Source organism: Neomonachus schauinslandi, chromosome 11, assembly GCF_002201575.2.
Source record: "Neomonachus schauinslandi chromosome 11, ASM220157v2, whole genome shotgun sequence".
NCBI lineage: Eukaryota > Metazoa > Chordata > Mammalia > Carnivora > Phocidae > Neomonachus > Neomonachus schauinslandi.
Window position 1 is genome coordinate 78,440,410 of NC_058413.1, and position 21,167 is coordinate 78,461,576.

General features: G+C 35.5%; 1 protein-coding gene across 1 annotated transcript in view; it reads left to right on the forward strand.

Annotated features, from left to right (window-relative positions):
- Positions 1–21,167, forward strand: part of CNTN5 (contactin 5) — a 570,282-nt gene that overhangs the window by 18,377 nt on the left and 530,738 nt on the right. Inside the window, exons 3-4 of the mRNA XM_044919780.1 lie at positions 19,205–19,328; positions 19,456–19,631. Coding sequence (XP_044775715.1) covers positions 19,205–19,328; positions 19,456–19,631 — 300 coding nt within the window. The remainder of the gene's footprint in view (positions 1–19,204; positions 19,329–19,455; positions 19,632–21,167) is intronic.

Sequence of the window (21,167 nt, forward strand, 5' to 3'; positions counted from 1 at the left end):
ACTGCTAATAAGCAGGCAATTTTTATTCATATATCTACTGATTTTAAGTCCAATACACTGGGCTACATTTCAATTATGATTGATGAAGGACTAAACATTCAAGTTGCAAGAACTAAACTATTTGGAAATATCCTAGAAATGTCATACTAGTTTGCTGTGCCAAGCATAGGCAAACTCATGCCTCATGATTATGCCAGTTGTTGCCATGTGAACATCATCTCAAAGAGTTGGCATTTAAATTTTATTTAAGCATAATATTAGCTCCTTAAAAATGTTTTATTTTTTTAATAGTATAATTTTAAAATTCCCATAATGCATTCTGTGAAAAGCAATATCAAGAGAATTAGAAGACAAGCCACAGACTGGGGGAAAATATTTGCAAAAGACACATCTGATAAAGGACTATTATCCAAAATTTACAAAGAACTCTTAAAACTCAACATAAAACAATAAACAACCTAATTTTAAAAAATGAGCCAAAGACCTTGACACCTCACTAAAGATACACAGATGTCAAATAATCATATGAAAAAATGGACAACATCACTTGTCATCAAGAAATGAAAATTAAAATGAGATACCAATACATACCTTTTAGAATGGCCAAAATCCAGAACACTAAAAATACCAAATGCTGGAGAACACTCATTGATTGCTGGTAGGAATACAAAATTTTACAGCCACTTTGAAATACAGTTTGGTGGTTTCTTACAAAACTAAACATACTCTTACCAATATGATCCAACAATTGCACTTCTTGGTATTTATCTAAGGGAATTGAAAATTTATGTCTACATAAAAACCTACACACGGATGTTTATACCAGCGTTATTCATAATTGCCAAATCTTGGATACAATTAAGATGTCCTTCAGGAGGTGAATGGATAAATAAACTGATACATCTAGACAATGGAATATTATTCAGCACTAAAAAGAAATGAATGATTAAGCTATGAAAAGACATGGAGGAACCTTAAATGTATATTACCAAGTGAAAGAAGCCAATCTGAAAAGGCACATATTGTATGATTCCAACTATTTAATATTCTGGGGGAAAAAATGATGGAGACGGTAAAAAGATTAGTGTCAATGATGGGGGTTGAGAAAGAGATGAATAAGCAGAGCACAGAGGAATTTTAGGATCATTAAAATACTTGGAATATCAAAATGATGGATATAAGTCTTTAAAAATTTGTTTAAACCCACAAAATGTACAAAACCAAGAGTGGACACTAATGTAAATGGGGTTTTGAGTGATCACAATGTGTCAAATTATGTTTATCTTTAGTTAAAAAAAAAATACCATTCTGGCAAATGATGTTGCTAATAGGGGAAGATATGCATGTGTGGGAGTGAAGTGTTTATGAGAAATCTCTACCTTCCTCTAAGTTGTGTTGTAAATCTAAAATTGCTCTTAAAAAAATAAAGTCTTGGGGAGCCTGCCTCAGTCAGAAGAGCATGTGACTCTTGATCTTGGGGTCTTGAGTTCTAGCCCCACATTGCGTGTAGAGATTACTAAAAAAATAAGTAAGTAAATAAATAAACAAAGTCTTTTTAAAAAATTCCTATTATACTAACTTCGGTGTCACAGTCATTACACAGAGATGTGTTGGGATTTGTGTTCTTTAGGCATAATTATTTTATGGAACTGCAACAAAATAGAATGTGTTGAGTGGTCAGAACTACAGGATACTCTTATATTTGGTAAATTTGGTACCAACTAGTGTTCTACTCCTTTGTTCTTTTGTTCCAAGTATAAATTAACATAGCTCACAATGATAAATAAAATACAACTAGAAAATATTAAATCACACACATGAAAATGATGAAAACAACAAAAATTGTAACATAAAATGGAGCCCGGCTTAAGACTAATTCAATGTGTCTACTGTAAGTGCCAACATACCGGCTGTAAGCTAGTCCCCATTTTGGGTAATTAACAGTCAGGGAAAAATAAACTCTGGTCATTTAGATATTTTCCAGTGTTTCAAAGATTAAAGTGAAATAGTTATTCAGTAGAAGCATCGCTATTTCTGACGCTAAGATCAGATAAATTTTTTGGGAGGTTCCTCATTAAGAGTTTATTTGGTGTAATGACCGTGACCTGAACATTATTCTTATTGTGTACGTAACAATGAGTTTTATCAGCTTTAATAAAGGTAGATGAAACCTAATCATCAACCACAAAATGAGAAGTAATTATCTAAAACTGTGCTTCTTAGTCTTTAATGTGCTTACAATCACTTGGCAACCTTGTTAAAATAGATACCCTTTCAATAGACCAGGAGTAAGGCCAGATAATCTGCATTTATAAAAAGCTCCCAGGTGATGTTGATGCTGATGGTTGCTGAAACATGCTTTGAATAGCAAGTCTACAGGCTGGGGATTGTTTCAATATAATCTAAGTCTTTCACTGCTCTAGCTTAATCCATATTTAGAGTATCAGGAAGAATGGAGAGTTTGAGTATTTCCCAAGTATTCCTCCATAGCTATTGTTTTCTCATCCCAGAATTTGATAGATCTTGGGTAGATGTGACTTTGAGTGTGTTCTCTCAATACCCTGACATATGGCTTTTGTCAGGTAATTCCCTTTAGCCTTAATAGAGAATAAAGTCGGGGTTGACATGCTTTTGTGAAAAATGAGAAAACTAACAAAACCTGAATAGAAAACCATCCCACTCCTGCTCAGAGTACCCCAAGATAAAGTTAAGATTTTTCTGAAAAGTTTAAAAATCTAGTTTGCAGAGAAATTTGGGAAAGCAATTTTACTCTTGTATATAAAACCTGGAAAACAAGGAAATATAAAAGTATATTCATTGCATTATATGTTTAATAGCAAAAAATTGGAGATAACTCAGATATTCATCAGAAGGGAAATGGACAAATTGCAATTTTTCATGTTTTGAAAAATTAAAATGGTTAAAGTGAATAAACTATATATTTAAGAAACAAAATGGATATACCTCAAAAGATAATGTTTAGTGAACAAGAAAGTTATAGAATACTACATATAATTTATCATATATGTAAAAAGATTAAAAATCAAAATAATATATACTATTTATGGATATGGATATGTGGTACAATTTTAAAAACATGAATGTGAGGTATCAAGTTGACTATAATGCTTATCTGTCAGGACAAAGGGAGAATGAGAGCAAATAAATGGCACCAGGATAGGGAAGGTAGATGACCTCAACTTTGTGATATTTTATTTCTTAAAATAAAAAATCTGAAACATATGATGAAGCTTGTACTAGGTAAAATCTAAAATGGTTCACAATGATTCGCACCTCCTGGTATTTATAGTGCAATCCTTTCTCTTCAACTGTGGGCCAAAGCTAGTAATCTGCTTCTGGAGAATAGATTATGGCAAAAGTAATGAAATAGGACTTCCAACATTAGGTTACGTAAAACTGTCTTCCATCTAACTTCCATTCCAAAGAAGAACGCATAATCAGGATCTGAATAAACAAAGTTCAATGGACTATAGCGATTAGCTGCCTAAAGAATACCAACCTGTTGAGATGATCATAAGATAACACAGAGAATTAAAATAGATGAATCTGCTTGGAGGAGCAAGATGGCGGAGGAGTAGGAGACCTAAATTTTTTCTAGTCTGAGGAATTCAGCTAGATAGGTATCCAACCATTCTGAACACCTACAAACTCAACAGGAGATTGAAGATAAGAATAGCAGCAACTCTCTGAACAGAACAGCGACCACTTTCTGGAAGGTAGGATGTGCGGAGAAGTGAATCCAAGGTGATATTTGGGAAGATAGACGCAGGGGAAGAGGCCTCCATCAGCTGCTACTGGCAAGTGATAGAGCAGCAGAGCACAAAATTGGAACTTTTAGAAGTCGGCTCTGCTGAAGGATGTCACTCCAGTGGCTAAGAGGGGGGTGGAACATTCGCTGGGACAGAGTGGTCTCAGGACCCTCGGGGTCACAGGAAGACCGGGGTGTCTGAGTGCAGCAGAGCTCCCAGGTATCAGAGCAAGGAAGCTGGCTGCAGAGAGGGAGCCAAGGAGTGGACTCTCAGCTCGGGGCTGCCACAGACTGTGATCCGCATTGCAGTCGGGCCACTACTCTTCCAGCAGGGACCCAACAAGCAGCAGATCCAGGGAGACTCACCTTCCTCCCCAGGGAGGAGTGACGCAGGAGTGCACCACAGGAATCTACTGGTTTGGAGACTCCACACGGGGTCGTGTGCCAGAGACAGAAATGCTCAGTCACAGGCTGGGTGAGCATGGAGTGCTGCCAGAGACCCGGGAGATGGGAGTGATTGACTGCTTTTCTCTAGGGGCGCATGGAGGAGTGGGTCCCTAAATTGTTGGCTCCTCCAGGGCGGAGATTGGGAGTCTGCCATTTTCACTCTTGTCCTTCAAAGCTGTACAGAAAGCTTGCAGGGAACAAAAGCTACCAAGAGCAAATGTGAGCTGCTTATTTAGCCCCGCCCCCAGCAGGGGCAGGGCAATTCCGCCTCCAAGAAAAACATTTGGGAACCATCGCAACAGGCCCCTCCCCCAGAAGATCAGTGAAAAGAGCCCGCCAAGACCAAGTTTACCAATCAATGAGAACGGCAGAACTCCAGCACTAGAGGAATACAGCACATAGAATTCATGGCTTTTTCCCCATGACTCTTTAGTCTTTCAAAGTTAATTTTTTTAATTTTCTTTTTTTTTCTGAATTTTTCTTTTTCCCTTTTCCAGCCAACATCTTATTAATCCCTTTTTTACAAAATCTTTTATTCTACATTTTTATAGTCATATTCTATCCCTTCATAGTAGTTAACCTTATTTTTGGCATATATATATAAGATGTTCTCTCTTTAAAATTTTGGGATACAGTTTCTTCTAACAGACCAAAATATACCCTAAATCTCTAGTGTATGGCTTTGTTCTAGTTTCCTGCCTGATCACATTCTCCCCCCCATTTTTTTTTAATTCCTCTTCTTTCTTTTTTTCAACCAACTTCCTCTCTTATCAGTTCCTTTTATAAAATCTTTTATAAATTTCATCTTTACAGTCATATTCCATCCCTTCATCATATAAACCCTAAAATTATATTTTTAACCAAAGACTGTAATAACAGATGAGGAAGGACACTATATCCTACTTAAAGGGTCTATCCAACAAGAAGATCTAACAATTGTAAATATCTATGCCCCTAACATGGGAGCAGCCACTTATATAAGCCAAGTAATAATAAAAGCAAAGAAACACATTGACAATAATACAATAATAGTGGGGGAATTTAACACGCCCCTCACTGAAATGGACACAGCATCTAAGCAAAAGATCAACAAGGAAATAAAGACTTTAAATGACACACTGGACCAAATGGACTTCACAGATATATTCAGAACATTCCATCCCAAAGCAACAGAATACACATTCTTCTCTAGTGCTCATGGAATATTCTCCAGAATAGATCACATCCTAAGTCACAAATCAGGTCTCAACTGGTACCAAAAGATTGGAATCATTCCCTGCCTATTTTCAGACCACAATGCTTTGAAACCAGAACTCAATCACAAGAGGAAAGTCAGAAAGAACTCAAATACATGGAGGCTAAAGAGCATCCTACTAAAGAATGAATGGGTCAACCAGGAAATTAAAGAAGAATTAAAACAATTCATGGAAACCAATGAAAATGAAAACACAACTATTCAAAATCTTTGGGATGCAGAAAAGGCAGTCCTAAGAGGAAAGTATACAGCAATACAAGCCTTTCTCCAGAAACAAGAAAGGTCTCAAGTACACAACCTCACCCTACACCTAAGGAGCTGGAGAAAGCAAGCAAATAAAGCCTAAACCCAGCAGGAGAAGAGAAATAATAAAGATCAGAGCAGAAATCAATGAAATAGAAACTAAAAGAACAGTAGAACAGATCAACAAAACTAGGAGCTGGTTCTTTGAAAGAATTAACAAGATTGATAAACCCCTGGCCAGACTTATCAAAAATAAAAGAGAAAGGACCCAAATAAATAAAATCATGAACGAAAGAGGAGAGATCACAACCAACACCAAAGAAATACAAACCATTATAAGAACATATTATGAGCAACTGTATGCCAGCAAATTAGATAACCTGGAAGAAATGGAAGCATTCCTAGAGATGTATCAACTACCAAAACTGAACCAGGATGAAATAGAAAACCTGAACAGACCTATAACCACTAAGGAAATTGAAGCAGTCATCAAAAATCTCCCAAAAAACAAAAGCCCAGGGCCAGATGGCTTCCCAGGGGAATTCTACCAAACATTTCAAGAAGAATTAATACCTATCCTTCTGAAACTGTTCCAAAAAATAGAAATGGAAGAAAAACTTCCAAACTCGTTTTATGAGGCCACTATTACCTTGATCCCCAAACCAGACAAAGACCCCATCAAAAAGGGGAATTACAGACCAATATCGTTGATGAACATGGATGCAAAAATTCTCACCAAAATACTAGCCAATAGGATCCAACAGTACATTAAAAGGATTATTCACCATGACCAAGTGGGATTTATCCCTGGGCTGCAAGGTTGGTTCAACATCTGCAAAACAATCAATGTGATACAATACATTAACAAAAGAAAGAACAAGAATCATATGATCCTCTCAATAGATGCAGAAAAAGCATTTGACAAAGTACAGCATCCTTTCTTGATCAAAACTCTTCAGAGTATAGGCATAGAGGGTACCTCAATATCATAAGAGCCATCCATGAAAAACCCACAGCAAATATCATTCTCAATGGGGAAAAACTGAGAGCTTTCCCCCTAAGGTCAGGAACACAGCAGGGATGTCCACTATCACCACTGCTAGTCAACATGATACTAGAAGTCCTAGCCACAGCAATCAGAAAACAAAAAGAAATAAAACACATCCAAATCGGCAAAGAAGAAGTCAAACTCTCACTCTTTGTGGATGATATGACACTTTATGTGGAAAACCCAAAAGACTCCACCCAAAAGTGCTAGAACTCATACAGGAATTCAGTAAAGTGGCAAGATATAAAATCAATGCACAGAAATCAGTGGCATTCCTATACACGAACAACAAGACAGAAGAAAGAGAAATTAAGGAGTCGATCCCATTTACAATGGCACGCAAAACCATAAGATACCTAGGCATAAATCTAGCCAAAGAAGCAAATAATCTATACTCAGAAAACTATAAAATAAAAATACTAAGAAAAGAAATTGGGGAAGACACAAAGAAATGGAAAAATCTTCCATGCTCATAGATTGGAAGAACGTATATTGTGAAGATGTCAATGCTACCTAAAACAATCTACACATTTAATGCAATCCCTATCAAAATACCATCCACTTTTTTCAAAGAAATGGAACAAAATTTGTATGGAACAAGAAAAGACCCCAAATAGTCAGAGGAATGTTGAAAAAGAAAAGCAAAGCTGGTGGCATCACAATTCCGGACTTCAAGCTCTAATACAAAGCTGTTATCATCCAGGCAGTATGGTACTGGCACAAAAACGGACACATAGATCAATGGAACAGAATAGAGAGCCCAGAAATGGACCCTCAACTCTATGGTCAACTAATCTTCAACAAAGCAAGAAAGAATGTCCAATGGAAGAAAGACAGTCTCTTCAACAAATGGTGTTGGGAAAATTGGACAGCCACATGCAGAAGAATGAAACTGGACCATTTCCTTACACCACACACAAAAATAGACTCCAAATGGTTGAAAGACCTCAATGTGAGACAGGTGTCCAACAAAATCCTAAAGGAGAACACAGGCAGCAACCTCTTCGAATTCAGCCGCAGCACTTCTTCCTAGAAACCTCGCCAAAGGCAAGGGAAGCAAGGGCAAAAATGAACTATTGCAACTTCATCAAGATAAAATGCTTTTGCACAGCAAAAGAAACAGTCAACAAAACCAAAAAACAACCGACAGAATGGGAGAAGATATTTGCAAATGACATATCAGATAAAGGGCTAGTATCCAAAATCTATAAAGAACTTATCAAACTCAACAAAGAACAAATGATCCAATCAAGAAATGGTCAGAAGACATGAACAGACATTTTTCCAAAGAAGACATCCAAATGGCCAACAGACACATGAAAAAGTGCTCAACATCGCTCAGCATCAGGGAAATCCAAATCAAAACCTCAATGAGATACCACCTCACACCAGTGAGAATGGCAAAATTAACAAGTCAGGAAATGACAGATGTTGGTGGGGATGTGGAGAAATAGGAGCCCTCCTACACTGTTGGTGTGAATGCAAGCTGGTGCAACCACTCTGGGAAACAGTATGGCGTTTCCTCAAAAAGTTGAAAATAGAGCTATCATATGACCCAGCATTTGCAATACTGGGTATTTACCCCAAAGATACAAATGTAGGGATCCGAAGGGGTACGTGCACCCCAATGTTTATAGCAGCAATGTCCACAATAGCCAAACTGTGGAAAGAGCCAAGATGTCCATCGACAGATGACTGGATAAAGAAGATGTGGTATATATATGCAATGGAATATTATGCAGCCATCATAAGGAATGAAATCTTGCCATTTGCCATGACATGGATGGAACTGGAGGGTATTATGCGAGCAAAATAAGTCAATCAGAGAAAGACATGTATCATATGGTCTCACTGATATGAGTAATTCTTACTCTCAGGAAACAAACTGAGGGTTGCTGGAATGGTGGGGGGTGGGATGGATGGGGTGGCTGGGTGATAGACACTGGGGACAGTATGTGAATACTGTTGAATCACAGGGCGCCTGGGTGGCTCAGTTGGTTAAGCCACTGCCTTCGGCTCAGGTCATGATCCTGGAGTCCTGGGATCTAGTCCCACGTCGAGCTCCCTGCTCAGCGGGGGGTCTGCTTCTCCCTCTGACCCTCTTCCCTCTCGTGCTCTCTGTCTCTCATTCTCTCTCTCTCTCAAATAAATAAATAAAATCTTAAAAAAAAAAGACTGTTGAATCACAGACCTGTACCTCTGAAACAAATAATACATTATATGTTAAAAAAAAAAAAAAGAAGAGCATTGCAGGTAGGGGAAAATGAAAGGGGGGAAATCGAAGGGGGAGACGAACCATGAGAGACTATGGACTCTGAAAAACAAACTGAGGGTTCTAGAGGGAATGGGGGTGGGGGATGGGTTAGCCTGGTGATGGGTATTAAAGAGGGCACGTACTGAATGAAGCACGGGGTGTTATATGCAAACAATGAATCATGGAACACTACATCATAAACTGATGATGTAATGTATGGTGATTAACATAACATAATAAAATAAAATAAATAAAATAGGTGAATCTTAGGAAGACAACCTTAAAATTATGATATTGTGAGAAGAATCCTCTGTTGAAAATGTAGAAGTATGGTGAGGACATCAACAAAATTAACAAAGGTTATATGTTTATTATCTCACAGTTTCTATGAGACAGGAACCCATTGTGACTAAATGGGTCTTGTGTCTTTCACAAAGTGGGACTGAAGTCTCATCCCAACACTCAAATGGTATGGGTCCACTTATAAACACACTCATATGTTGTTGGTAGAATTGAATTCCTGAGAATTGTTGGACTGAATGCTGTAATTATTCATGGACTGTTGGCCAAAGGCCATTCTCAGTGATACTCTTCCTTAGAGTAGCTGGCAATATGGTAGCCAACTTCCAACAGCAGGTGCAAGCCAGACCAAGAGAAGACTTCAAGAAGAGTAGAATAGTCAGACACTAACACTTGATTCAGGTGAGGAAGTGGAGACAGTTAATGAATAAAAAAATTTTGAGCTAAACTCATGAAGCAAAAAAGAGAAATGGAGCAGGGAAAATATTGTTCATTGGAGTCGAGTTAAGTCCTCAGAATTATTTTGCTTTCAACTTGATATTATTATTTTAGGTAATGTTTATCCTCACTTCAAATTTCATCTGCAAATGTTCCACCCAACAAAAAGTATTATCTAGTTTTAAAAGAAACTGTGTTGTTAATAATTAAAGTAGTTGTTTGAATATGAGTGCCATTTAATTGATTTAAAAAATTGACTAAAGTTTAAATTGGAAATTCTCACGGTAATATAGGTTAATTGAAAGCCCTTATGAGTCAGTACCTCAAATACCTACAGAATATGCACTGTTTTTGGATTTGTGATATGGACAAGGATTATTAACTACTGCTAACACGTCATCTGTTTCTCCCTTTATAAATGAACAGCCAATGAATTGGTCCTTGACTTCATTTCCTTGTGTTGTTGTGGTGGTGGTTTTTACTAGGAGTAAACTTAAGTGTAGAGACCATTTCATTCTTCTATTTGTGATTAGATGGTTAGTTTAAAATATTTTATCTCTCTTGAACAGAGAGGCAGTCTGGATTAGGAGAAATGCTGACAAGAAACTTTAGACTTACTAGGGAAGTCCACTCCTGAGATTCAGAGACTACAAATGCTACATCAGGTGGAAAAATGGTGATTCTTACAAGCAGTTGAAGTGGATTAATTTTTACTAAGATTAAGCATAGAATTTTGGATGTTTTACCAATGATATAAACAACCTGTAATTTACATAACACTCTGAGTCTGCCCAGCCTTTGGAGTTTCTACCACTAGCTTCTGACATGTGAAAGATTCCTGGAATTTACCAACTTTGCTGTCTCATATACTCAGTACCTTTGAATGAATTTCAGTGTTGACATGACTTATTTCCAGATTTGATTTGGCGCATGGGCAATGGCATCATAACTCAAAGTATCTCTGTGTTGACAATTTTCTGTTGTTTCTTCAAAACAACCTTTGCTGATAAATTATTTTGGAGGACCAGATACAAAATTTAAATGATCTTTTATAAGAATAAGAATTCCCTCTGGAAGGGGAAAACATATTTCAGTTGGATGATATACTCCTGTATAAAATCAGATCACTCCAGTTTCTCTCAGCTTAAAAATAGACAAATACATCCTAATAAAACCTTAGAATTTAATGACCACTCATTGAAACTTTAAGACCTTATTCTTTATTGTATTGTTAATTTTTAGAGCTGTTGTTATTGTTTTGCACTAATATGCTATTCTCTCCAACTGAACTATATGTCATTTGAGCAAAGACCATCTTATATACTCTTCTTTATCCACTCTCAGCGTAAGAGCAGTGCCGACTTACTAAGAACTTAAGAAATGTTGTTGAATAAGGAGACAGATGAGGAACTTAAAATCTGAATTTAGGATGAATTTATATATCATTATAGAATATTTGCCTGAATATTGTTTATCTAAACTTTGTATTCTGGATTACAAATAAAGAGGTAGAAAAAAACAATGTATACCCTCTGTTGACATGGTGACCTAGTGGTTTGGCTTCTTTTAAAGTTTATATGGGGTTGGTACATTTTGATCATTCTCATAAGTGATAGCATCTCTGAATCATTTGACCTTTCTTATATAGCTACATTAGAAAATGATGAAAAAAAACTATTAGACTCTATATTATGTGCACAGCATAATGCCACTGACCCATGAAACATTCATCACAATGTTTTTTAATAAATAATGCTCTCCAATTCTTAGGAACCCTTGAAAGTTTGTAATGACAGTTTACACTTGTTTAACTTTTATAAAGAAACAATTTTAAACTGAAAAGAAATTTAAGGTTAAAGGAAGGTTTGGATATTTTCTTTAAGGATTCATTTTAGATGCTCACATGGTATGAAAAGTTTTTCTCACATTGTAACTGTGAATGTCATCATAAAATGCAATTTCTAATAAAACAATTAAAAACTTCTGGAAATTATCATATAAAATATATTATTGATCTTCAACTTTTTGAGGAACCTCCATACTGTTTTCCAGAGTGGCTGCACCAGCTTGCATTCCCACCAAAAGTGTAGGAGGGTTCCCCTTTCTCCACAGCCCCGCCAACGTCTGTCATTTCCTGACTTGTTAATTTTAGCCATTCTGACTGGTGTGAGGTGGTATCTCATTGAGGTTTTGATTTGGATTTCCCTGATGCTGAGCGATGTTGAGCACTTTTTCATGTGTCTGTTGGCCATTTGGATGTCTTCTTTGGAAAAATGTCTGTTCATGTCTTCTGCCCATTTCTTGACTGGATTCTTTGTTCTTTGGGTGTTGAGTTTGATAAGTTCTTAATAGATTTTGGATACTAGCCCTTTATCTAATAGGACATTTGCAAATATCTTCTCCCATTCTGTCAGTTGTCTTTTGGTTTTGTTGACTGTTTCTTTTGCTGTGCAAAAGCTTTTTATCTTGATGAAGTCCCAATAGTTCCTTTTTGCCCTTCCTTAAAAGTTGAAAATAGAGCTACCATACGATCCAGCAATTGCACTACTGGGTATTTACCCCAAAGATACAAATGTAGGATCTGAAGGGGTACATGCACCCGATGTTTATTGCAGCAATGTCCACAATAGCCAAACTGTGAAAAGAGCCAAGATGTCCATTGACAGAAGACTGGATAAAGAAGATGTGGTATATATATACAATGGAATATTATGCAGACATCAAAAGGAATGAGATCTTGCCATTTGCAATGATGTGGATGGAACTGGAGGGTGTTATGCTGAGCGAAATAAGTCAATCAGAGAAAGACATGTATCATATCACCTCACTTATGTGAGGAATTCTTAATTGTAGGAAACAAACTGAGGGTTGCTGGAGTGGGGGGTGGGGTGAGAGGGATGGGGTGGCTGGGTGATAGACACTGGGGAGGGTATGTGCTATGGTGAGCACTGTGAATTGTGCAAGACTGTTGAATCACAGATCTGTACCTCTGAAACAAATAATGCAATATATGTTAAGAAAAAAAAAAAAGAAGATAGCAGGAGGGGATGAATGAAAGGGGGTATATCGGAGGGGGAGACGAACCATGAGAGACAATGGACTCTGAAAAACAAACTGAGGGTTCTAGAGGGGAGGGGGGTGGAAGGATGGGTTAGCCTGGTGATGGGTTTAAAGAGGGCACATTCTGCATGGAGCACTGGGTGTTATGCACAAACAATGAATCATGGAACACTACATCAAAAACTAATGATGTAATGCATGGTGATTAACATAACAATAAAAATTTTAAAAATATATATTAATGATCATTTAAAGTGCCTTTTTTGTAATTATGCTTGACATGATAGGCTGATATTTCTTCTAGATTATATTACTGATACACTTAGGTCACATTACATGAATAAACTAGACAAGGCCATAAATTAGAGCTAACTAGCAGGTAGAGAGGGATGGGTCTGGCATTGGACCTAACCTTTGAGAAAAATGAACACAGAAGCAATTGTTTAAAAGAGGATTTCAATCTAAAGGGCAAGTTTAGAATCTAGGGAGACATTATAATGTCTCCATACTATTGTATCAGCAGAACATAGGTACTCTTAAGGAGCCTTCATATTCTAATTTTAATGGAAATTTCTGTAAACTAAGAAAGTTATTATTGATGTGCTAATCAATTGAAGTATAGGAAAATCTTGAGTAAAATATATGTATTCTAGAGCATAATTCAGTAAAAAGTTCTCTTCATGTAGGATATAAATTTACTTTTTATTTCAATATGAACTTTATTTTAAGATAATTCCAACAATAAAACAGCAATTTGTAAAGACTTCATGCATTACTGGAAGTGATCAAGCTAAGACTGGATAAATATCCAGAGATTATTAGAAAGAATGCTTGAAATGAAGGGAAATATATTCTGATTTTATTTATTTATTTATTTATTTATTTATTTATTTATTTATTTATTTATTTATTTTTAAAGACTTTATTTATTTATTTGACAGAGAGAGAAACACAGCGAGATAGGGAACACAAGCAGGGGAAGTGGGAGAGGGAGAAGCAGGCTTCCCGCGGAGCAGGGAGCCCAATGCGGGGCTCGATCCCAGGACCTGGAATCATGACCTGAGCCAAAGGCAGACGCTTAACAACTGAGCCACCCAGGCGCCCCGGGAAATATATTCTGATTTTAAAAGTGTATGGCTCCAGGATAGCATTCCAATGAAACTTAAATTAAGCATTTTTTGTTTTTCCAAGAATCATTATTTGTAAATGATACTCTTATAGTTTTTCTGGAAATTTCAGTTCTCATAGTTACTGTTTATCTTAAATACATTTTCTCATAAGTAATAGAGGAAGAGAAAAAGCAATATATTAATTGTCTATTCCTGTGTAAAATATATCTTAAAACTTAGCAACTTAAAACACCTTTTCATTTTCTCACAGAAACTGTTGGTCTGGAATCTGGGAGTAGCTTAGCTGGGTAGTTCTGGCATAAGGTCTCTCATGAGATTTCAACCAAGCTGTTATTGTAGCTGCATTCTCATTTGAAATCTTAACTGAGGGAATATCCACTTAAAAATTCACTCATACCGTTGGTAGTAGGCCTCAGTTTCATGTTGGCGTTTGGTCAAACAAGAGATTTCAGTTCCTCAAATGTGGGCCTCACCATAACCTGAGAAAGTATCTTCAGGGGCAACTGTCTTCCCCCTAAGGGAATGACTAACAATAACAGTGCTAAGAATAGTTTAAACAACAAATATGTGAAATCAAACTAAATACGATGATAGAATGTGTTAAGAAGTAACTTTTAGAAATCAGGAAACAAATGGAAGGGAAAATACAACCATTAAGGAATTGAAAACTTCATTAGTGGTAATATAGAAGCAACTGAAAAGATAAGAATGTAGCGCTCATATTTGTCAAAGTCAAACAAATGAGAAAAAGAATAAAAATATAAAAGCTGTTATAGAGATGATAGAGAAGACTTAAAAAAAAATATTGAAGATATGCCTAATTGGTACGAGGAAAACTGAGCAAATAAAGAAGAAATCTTCCTGAAAAGGAAAGTCTTGGGTTACGTGGGTGGCTCATTAAGCACCTAACTCTTGATTTCAGCTTAGGTCATGATCTCGGGGTTGTGAGAACAAACCCTGTGATGGGCTCCACACTCAGCAGAGAGTCTGCTTGAGATTCTCTCTCTCCCTCTCCCTCAGCCCTTCTTCCCACCCTCTCTCTAAAATAAATAAATAAATCTAAAAATAAACAAATAAAAAGCCATGAACTTACCAGTTATACAAAATGTTTAACACCAAGACATATCCAGAAAGATCTTGAAATTCAGAATGAGGAAAGCACCTTACAGAAATCCAGGTATAAAATCCAGTCATTTAGAAGATAGCAGGAGGGGAAGAATGAAGGGGGGGAAATCGGAGGGGGAGACAAACCACGAGAGACTCTGGACTCTGAAAAACAAACTGAGGGTTCTAGAGGGGAGGCGGGTGGGGAGATGGGTTAGCCTGGTGATGGGTATTAAGGAGGGCATGTTCTGCATGGAGCACTGGGTGTTATATGCAAACAATGAATCATGGAACACTACATCAAAAACTAATGATGTCATGTATGGTGATTAACAGAACAACAACAACAACAAAAAATCCAGTCATTTAGGAGTGAGGAGTGAGGGAAGGCAGGCTGGACCCATTACCATGGATAATGTTAAATGTGATCAGAGAATGGAAAAAATATCTATAAGCTTTAATGAAATTAATACTGAACACCTAATTTGATACCTAGCCAAGTTGTCTTTCAGTTGTAAAGACAGCAAACAGATATTCTGAACCATGAAGCAAAACAGAAAATGTATAGAGTAAACTTGGGGAAAGTGAGAGAAAATATGTTAATTTCATCATTCTTTGTAGGAGATAATCAACAGATCACTTTTAAATTGAAACAATTCTCTTCTGAGGAAGGACTTTCTGGAGGTATGAATCTGATATTTCACAGACAACAACCATTAGTATTATAGGTTTAGCCAACTATAGGTATGTTGTAGTCTGTTCATAAAAAAGGCTGATTTTAAGAAAAAAAATCACTCAAAAACATTACTCCTATGAGAAATTAACATTGTGTGTGATGGCATCTGCCTGTTACACAAATATCTCAAAGATTTCTACCTTGTTAAATAAAGATTTTGACTTACTGGTTATCAAGATCTTTGTGATGATTATCATATGGTTTTGAAGTCCATCTCCGCAAGTTACAGATTCCATCAAGTTAAAAATTGCAAAATATAAGGACATTGCTTAAAGTAACTCATTGTCTTCACCAATAGATGTAGTGTATGACTGCAGGAGAGTGACTCAATCTGTCTGAGTTTACCTATAATAATACATTCTTGGTATGGAACCTTAAAAATGAATCTCTTTAGAGCTAGAATCATCCTTGATTACCCTTTGCTGGGGACCCGGAAGCTCTACATAGACATGCTCTTCAACCCCTTACAGTGGACTTTATTTCTAAGAGAAAAATGAGAGAGAGAGAGAGAGAGAGAGAGAGGACGATTGCTTGCTAAAATGCTTTTGGAAATAACAATTGAACAATAAAGAGATATCGAACAGAGGATGAGAAGTCACAACAGAATAAATGTTGTTCAGGCCAGTTTCTTATTTTTTCAGTATGTAATTTAGCTTTTCCCAGCCTGACAACCTTTATTTCTCTTGTCCTGTTCTGACAATTTTCAGAACAAAAGATTTAGAACCATAGATCTTTAGTTAAAATCAACTGTTTACTATGTTGCTAATTTTACAGAAGTTTCCTCTCAGAACCTCAGAGTTTTCATCTTTGAATTAAAAATAATTATAATGCTCAGCTCAGAGAATTAAATAATATATATTAAAGTGCTTTAATGTTATAACAAAGTTATGTTATAACAAAGTTGTAATAGTCATAGTAGTGGCAGTGGGAATCAGATTCTAGATTCCAACAGCCTTGTATTTGTATCCCAGGTTTGCCATGTATTTGCTATATACATTTAGTTCATTAATTTCAGCCTCAGTTTTGTCATCTATACAATGGGGAGATTAATTCTAGTCACATGGCTGTTGTGAGTGTTACATGATACATTGCATATAAAAAATTAAGTGTAGTGTCTATAATGTAGTAATTATACCACAAGTATATGTTAGTTGTTGTTATTGTTATGATTATTAATTATAATTTATAGAGTACTTGTGATATACTAAGTATACTAAGTATGTTTACACATGTTGATATCAATCAATCCTCATAATAATATGGTCAGGAGACATTATCAATCACAATTAATAAATGCAGTACAAAGGATAAAAGTAAAAAAAGTATAAAAAAAATAAAAAGGCTAGAAAATGATGGTACTAGAATTTGAACCCAAGTATGTCTGACTCTAAAGCTCAAGAGTTTTGAAACATATAAAAATATAAAATATATTTATTAAATGTTATTTTTATGCATTATAGGTATTTATAATATTGATTTAAATGATCATAGTTATAATGTGTAAAGACTAGAAGAGATATATTTTCATGACTCCATCATGCAGTTTAACTGTACCTGAGAGTATAAGGAGGTTTCATGTGCATTATGATGCACATTTTTATAAATGCATTATGATGCAACAACAAATAGAATATTTTGATAATTTTCTCTAGTTATTTTTATTATATTACTTGTTTTTCATTTTTTGAGTAAAAGTTTGTGATAGCAACATCATTTGGTATAGAGAAACACATTTCAGTTATTTTCATGTAATATTTTATTATTTGTAGCTTAAAAAAAGAACTTCAGTTAGGTTATCCAGTACTCAAACAGAATACTTGTCAGTACCTGCTTTGTGAGTGCTCAGTTTTATTGGATGAATATTTGGAGTGCCGTGAACACTTCTGTTTTTCTTTGCCCAAAAGAAAATGAATATATATTTAAAGAAAACATATAAATGTACTCTAAACCCATTATTCTAAATATGGAGGTGTATATCTTTTTCAGTAATAATTTGTTAAAGCTTGAGTTTCCTGGGACATTTGTTCTTCTATTTCTTTCCTGATATTTTCTTGTGGTTATCTACAAAGAATGTGAATCTCCAACTGTTTAGTAGAGGCATTAGAAATATGTCTTTCCTAAAATCTTTCCTCTTCATTTTTCTAAGACAGTGGTTTTAAATGAGGACAATTTTGACCCAGGGGACATTCAAGAATCTCTGGAGACATTTTTGATTATACACTTTGGGAAGGTGTGCTGTTGGCATCGAGTAGGTAGGGGCCACAGATGATTATAAACATTTTACAATTCACAGGACAATCCTCACTACAAAGAATATCCCAAAATGCATTTGTGCCAAGGTTGAGAATCTTTATCTAAGGTTACTATATAATCAAATTCATGATCAATAAAAATAAAGGAAAAAATTTTACTTGCTTCTAAATTCACAATTCAAGATGCTAAGGAAGCTAGATACGCATATAATTCTGTGAATTCTTGCACTACTACAAGCTAATAAGACTAATACTGCCCCCAGCACATTTACTCATAATTTCTCCAGCAGAATTATCCTAAAACTCCCGCAGAATTATCCTAAAACTCTTCAAGCTCAAGCCTGTCATCTGAGGCCCAATTTTATTTCTACTTTTCTATAAAATTTTCATTAGTTTAAAATTACCTTTATCATAGGATTTCTCTGAATATTAACGAACTAAATGAGGTAAAATCTAATATCTGGCATATAGTAGGTACTTAATAAGTTTAGGTGTTCTTCCCTCTTGCTTCTTTCTCTTCTGATCTCCTTATTTACATTGTTTACCTGCTGATGAACACTTAATTTTATGCAGTTTTGATATTTTTATTCAGTTATTTGACTTTTTTAAGGACATGTCTCTTTTATTCTATGAGAATATATTTATTTGCATTACATAATTTATCCTTTACACTCTAGCATTTTTAAGAATAAATAGTGCTTGATTAAATGAGTGAAGAAATGAATGGACAGAGAATACATGAGGACCAATGTTTTCATATCTGTAGTTCCCAAGTAGCAACACAATAGTAATTCATGACTTTTTATTTATTGTATATTATTTTTAACATTCTAAGAGTTTTACTAACTTTTAGGGGTTTTTTTAAGATTTTGTTTATTTATTTGATGGAAAGAGAGCACAAGTAGAGGGAGTGGCAGGCAGAGGATGTACAACACCAACGTTTGAGATATTTGTTTTTTTCATATTTTTAAAAGAAATCTTAGTCAATTAAAAAATTCTGGGTAGGTCTCTAATTTACTGAAATAAAGTAATTTGCTTGTTGTTACTTTCTTTTGGTAATATGCCTGTTGAGTAAAAGGAAAAAGAAAAATTTTAAATATGAAAATAATGGAGAAAAAGTTTCGATATTTTTAGAAATTTTAAAGTGTGTCCTTTTTGGTCCTTACAGAAAGTGTGGACTATGGGCCAGTGTTTGTACAAGAACCAGATGATATAATTTTCCCGACTGATTCTGATGAAAAGAAAGTAGCATTGAATTGTGAAGCTCGTGGCAACCCAGTTTCCAGTTACAGGTAAAAGTTCACTGCTAATCATTTTTCTCAAGTCTAAAAATTCCCTTCAATGAGATTCTGACATTCCCAGGGAGTATTATAATACCTCAAGTAATTTTTACATATTTGTCTTCTGATTTTTCCAAAGATGGCTTCGAAATGGAACAGAAATAGATTTGGAAAGTGATTATCGCTACAGTTTGATAGACGGGACCTTCATTATAAGCAATCCAAGTGAAGCAAAGGATTCTGGTCATTATCAGTGTTTAGCAGCCAATACTTTTGGAAGTATTCTTAGTAGAGAAGCCATACTTCAATTTGCCTGTGAGTAAAGTATATATTTTCTTCATGTATCTGTATATATTATGTATACATATAATTTTACAGTTTGGCAAAAGCTTAATTAAGACCCCAAATTTTAATATAGTGGTAAAATCTTGGTAAAGATTAGAACTATATAAACAATGTGTTCCTTTCCAAGGTACTTTGAAACTCTCTGAAATGTTTGTCCTCTTCAAATAAACCCAACATACTAATCTGGGAGGTTAAAAATACTATTCATGAATTCTTTTCCTCCACATTTTAAAACATCTGCTTATCTGCTTTTACCTTTCTACTGTTTATTGTAGTCAAAATTTGCTATAGATTCTTTTGGGCATAAGATCATATATTCTAAAAATTCTGCTTAGTCAGGAAACTAAAGAAATGCCTCTGAAATGCTAATGTTTCAGATTCCAACTGTAATTTTTCACTCAGATGCCCCAATTTTTTAATTAGAAAAAAGATACATACATATAATCAAACATATATACTAGAATCTATATTTTCTAAAATAGATCATTTATCTAATTAACTATGTGTATTGAGTTCTTAAAACTTGTGAAATTATTTAACTTATGATGAAGACTTACACCAAATTGAGGATAGGCTACTGAGTAAAAAAAAAAAAAAACAAAAAACAAACAGTATCATTCCTCAGTAAAGAATCCTACTTGAATATAAATTCTTGAGGATTACAATATCTAAAAAATAGGAGGGTAGGAATCTTTGTGTTAACAATTTAAATGTTACTTATATTGGGTATATAATTTATCACAAAATGATTTTTAATTTAAAATTACATCCTGAAGAATGAAATAATTGATTTTTCTCTATATAATCTTCATCATGTATTATTTCTAATTAGCCCAGAATCCAGACATCCTATTATAGGAGTGTGAAGGAAAAAGGAAAGAATAAAGGAATGATAATGGATTCAGAGCTAGGTCCCAGAAAAATCTAAATATTATCTTTTTTTTTTTTAAGATTTTATTTATTTATTTGACAGAGAGAGACACAGCGAGAGAGGGAACACAAGCAGGGGGAGTGGGAGAGGGAGAAGCAGGCTTCCCGCCAAGCAGGGAGCCCGATGCGGGGCTTGATCCCAGGACCCTGGGATCATGACCTGAGCCGAAGGCAGACGCTTAACGACTGAGCCACCCAGGCACCCCTAAATATTATCTTTTAAAATAAATTTGGCTAAGGAGTTCAGGCAGGACTCTACATACACCAAACATACCAAGATAGTAACCTGAATATACTCCTTTTATTTTAGAAAATATTATGTGGTGTAACACAGAACCTAATACTTTTCATCATGCACATTGAAAGAGTAACCTAATAAACAAACAGCCCTCCTAATGGCTCCTCTGTAGAGTAGTCTTTTCAAGACAGAGACAACAAATCCATGGGGCACCTGGGTGGCTCAGATGGTTAAGCGTCTGCCTTCGGCTCGGGTCATGATCCTAGGATCTTGGGATCGAGTCCCGCATCGGGCTCCCTGCTCAGCAGGGAGCCTGCTTTTCCCTCTGCCTCTCTCTC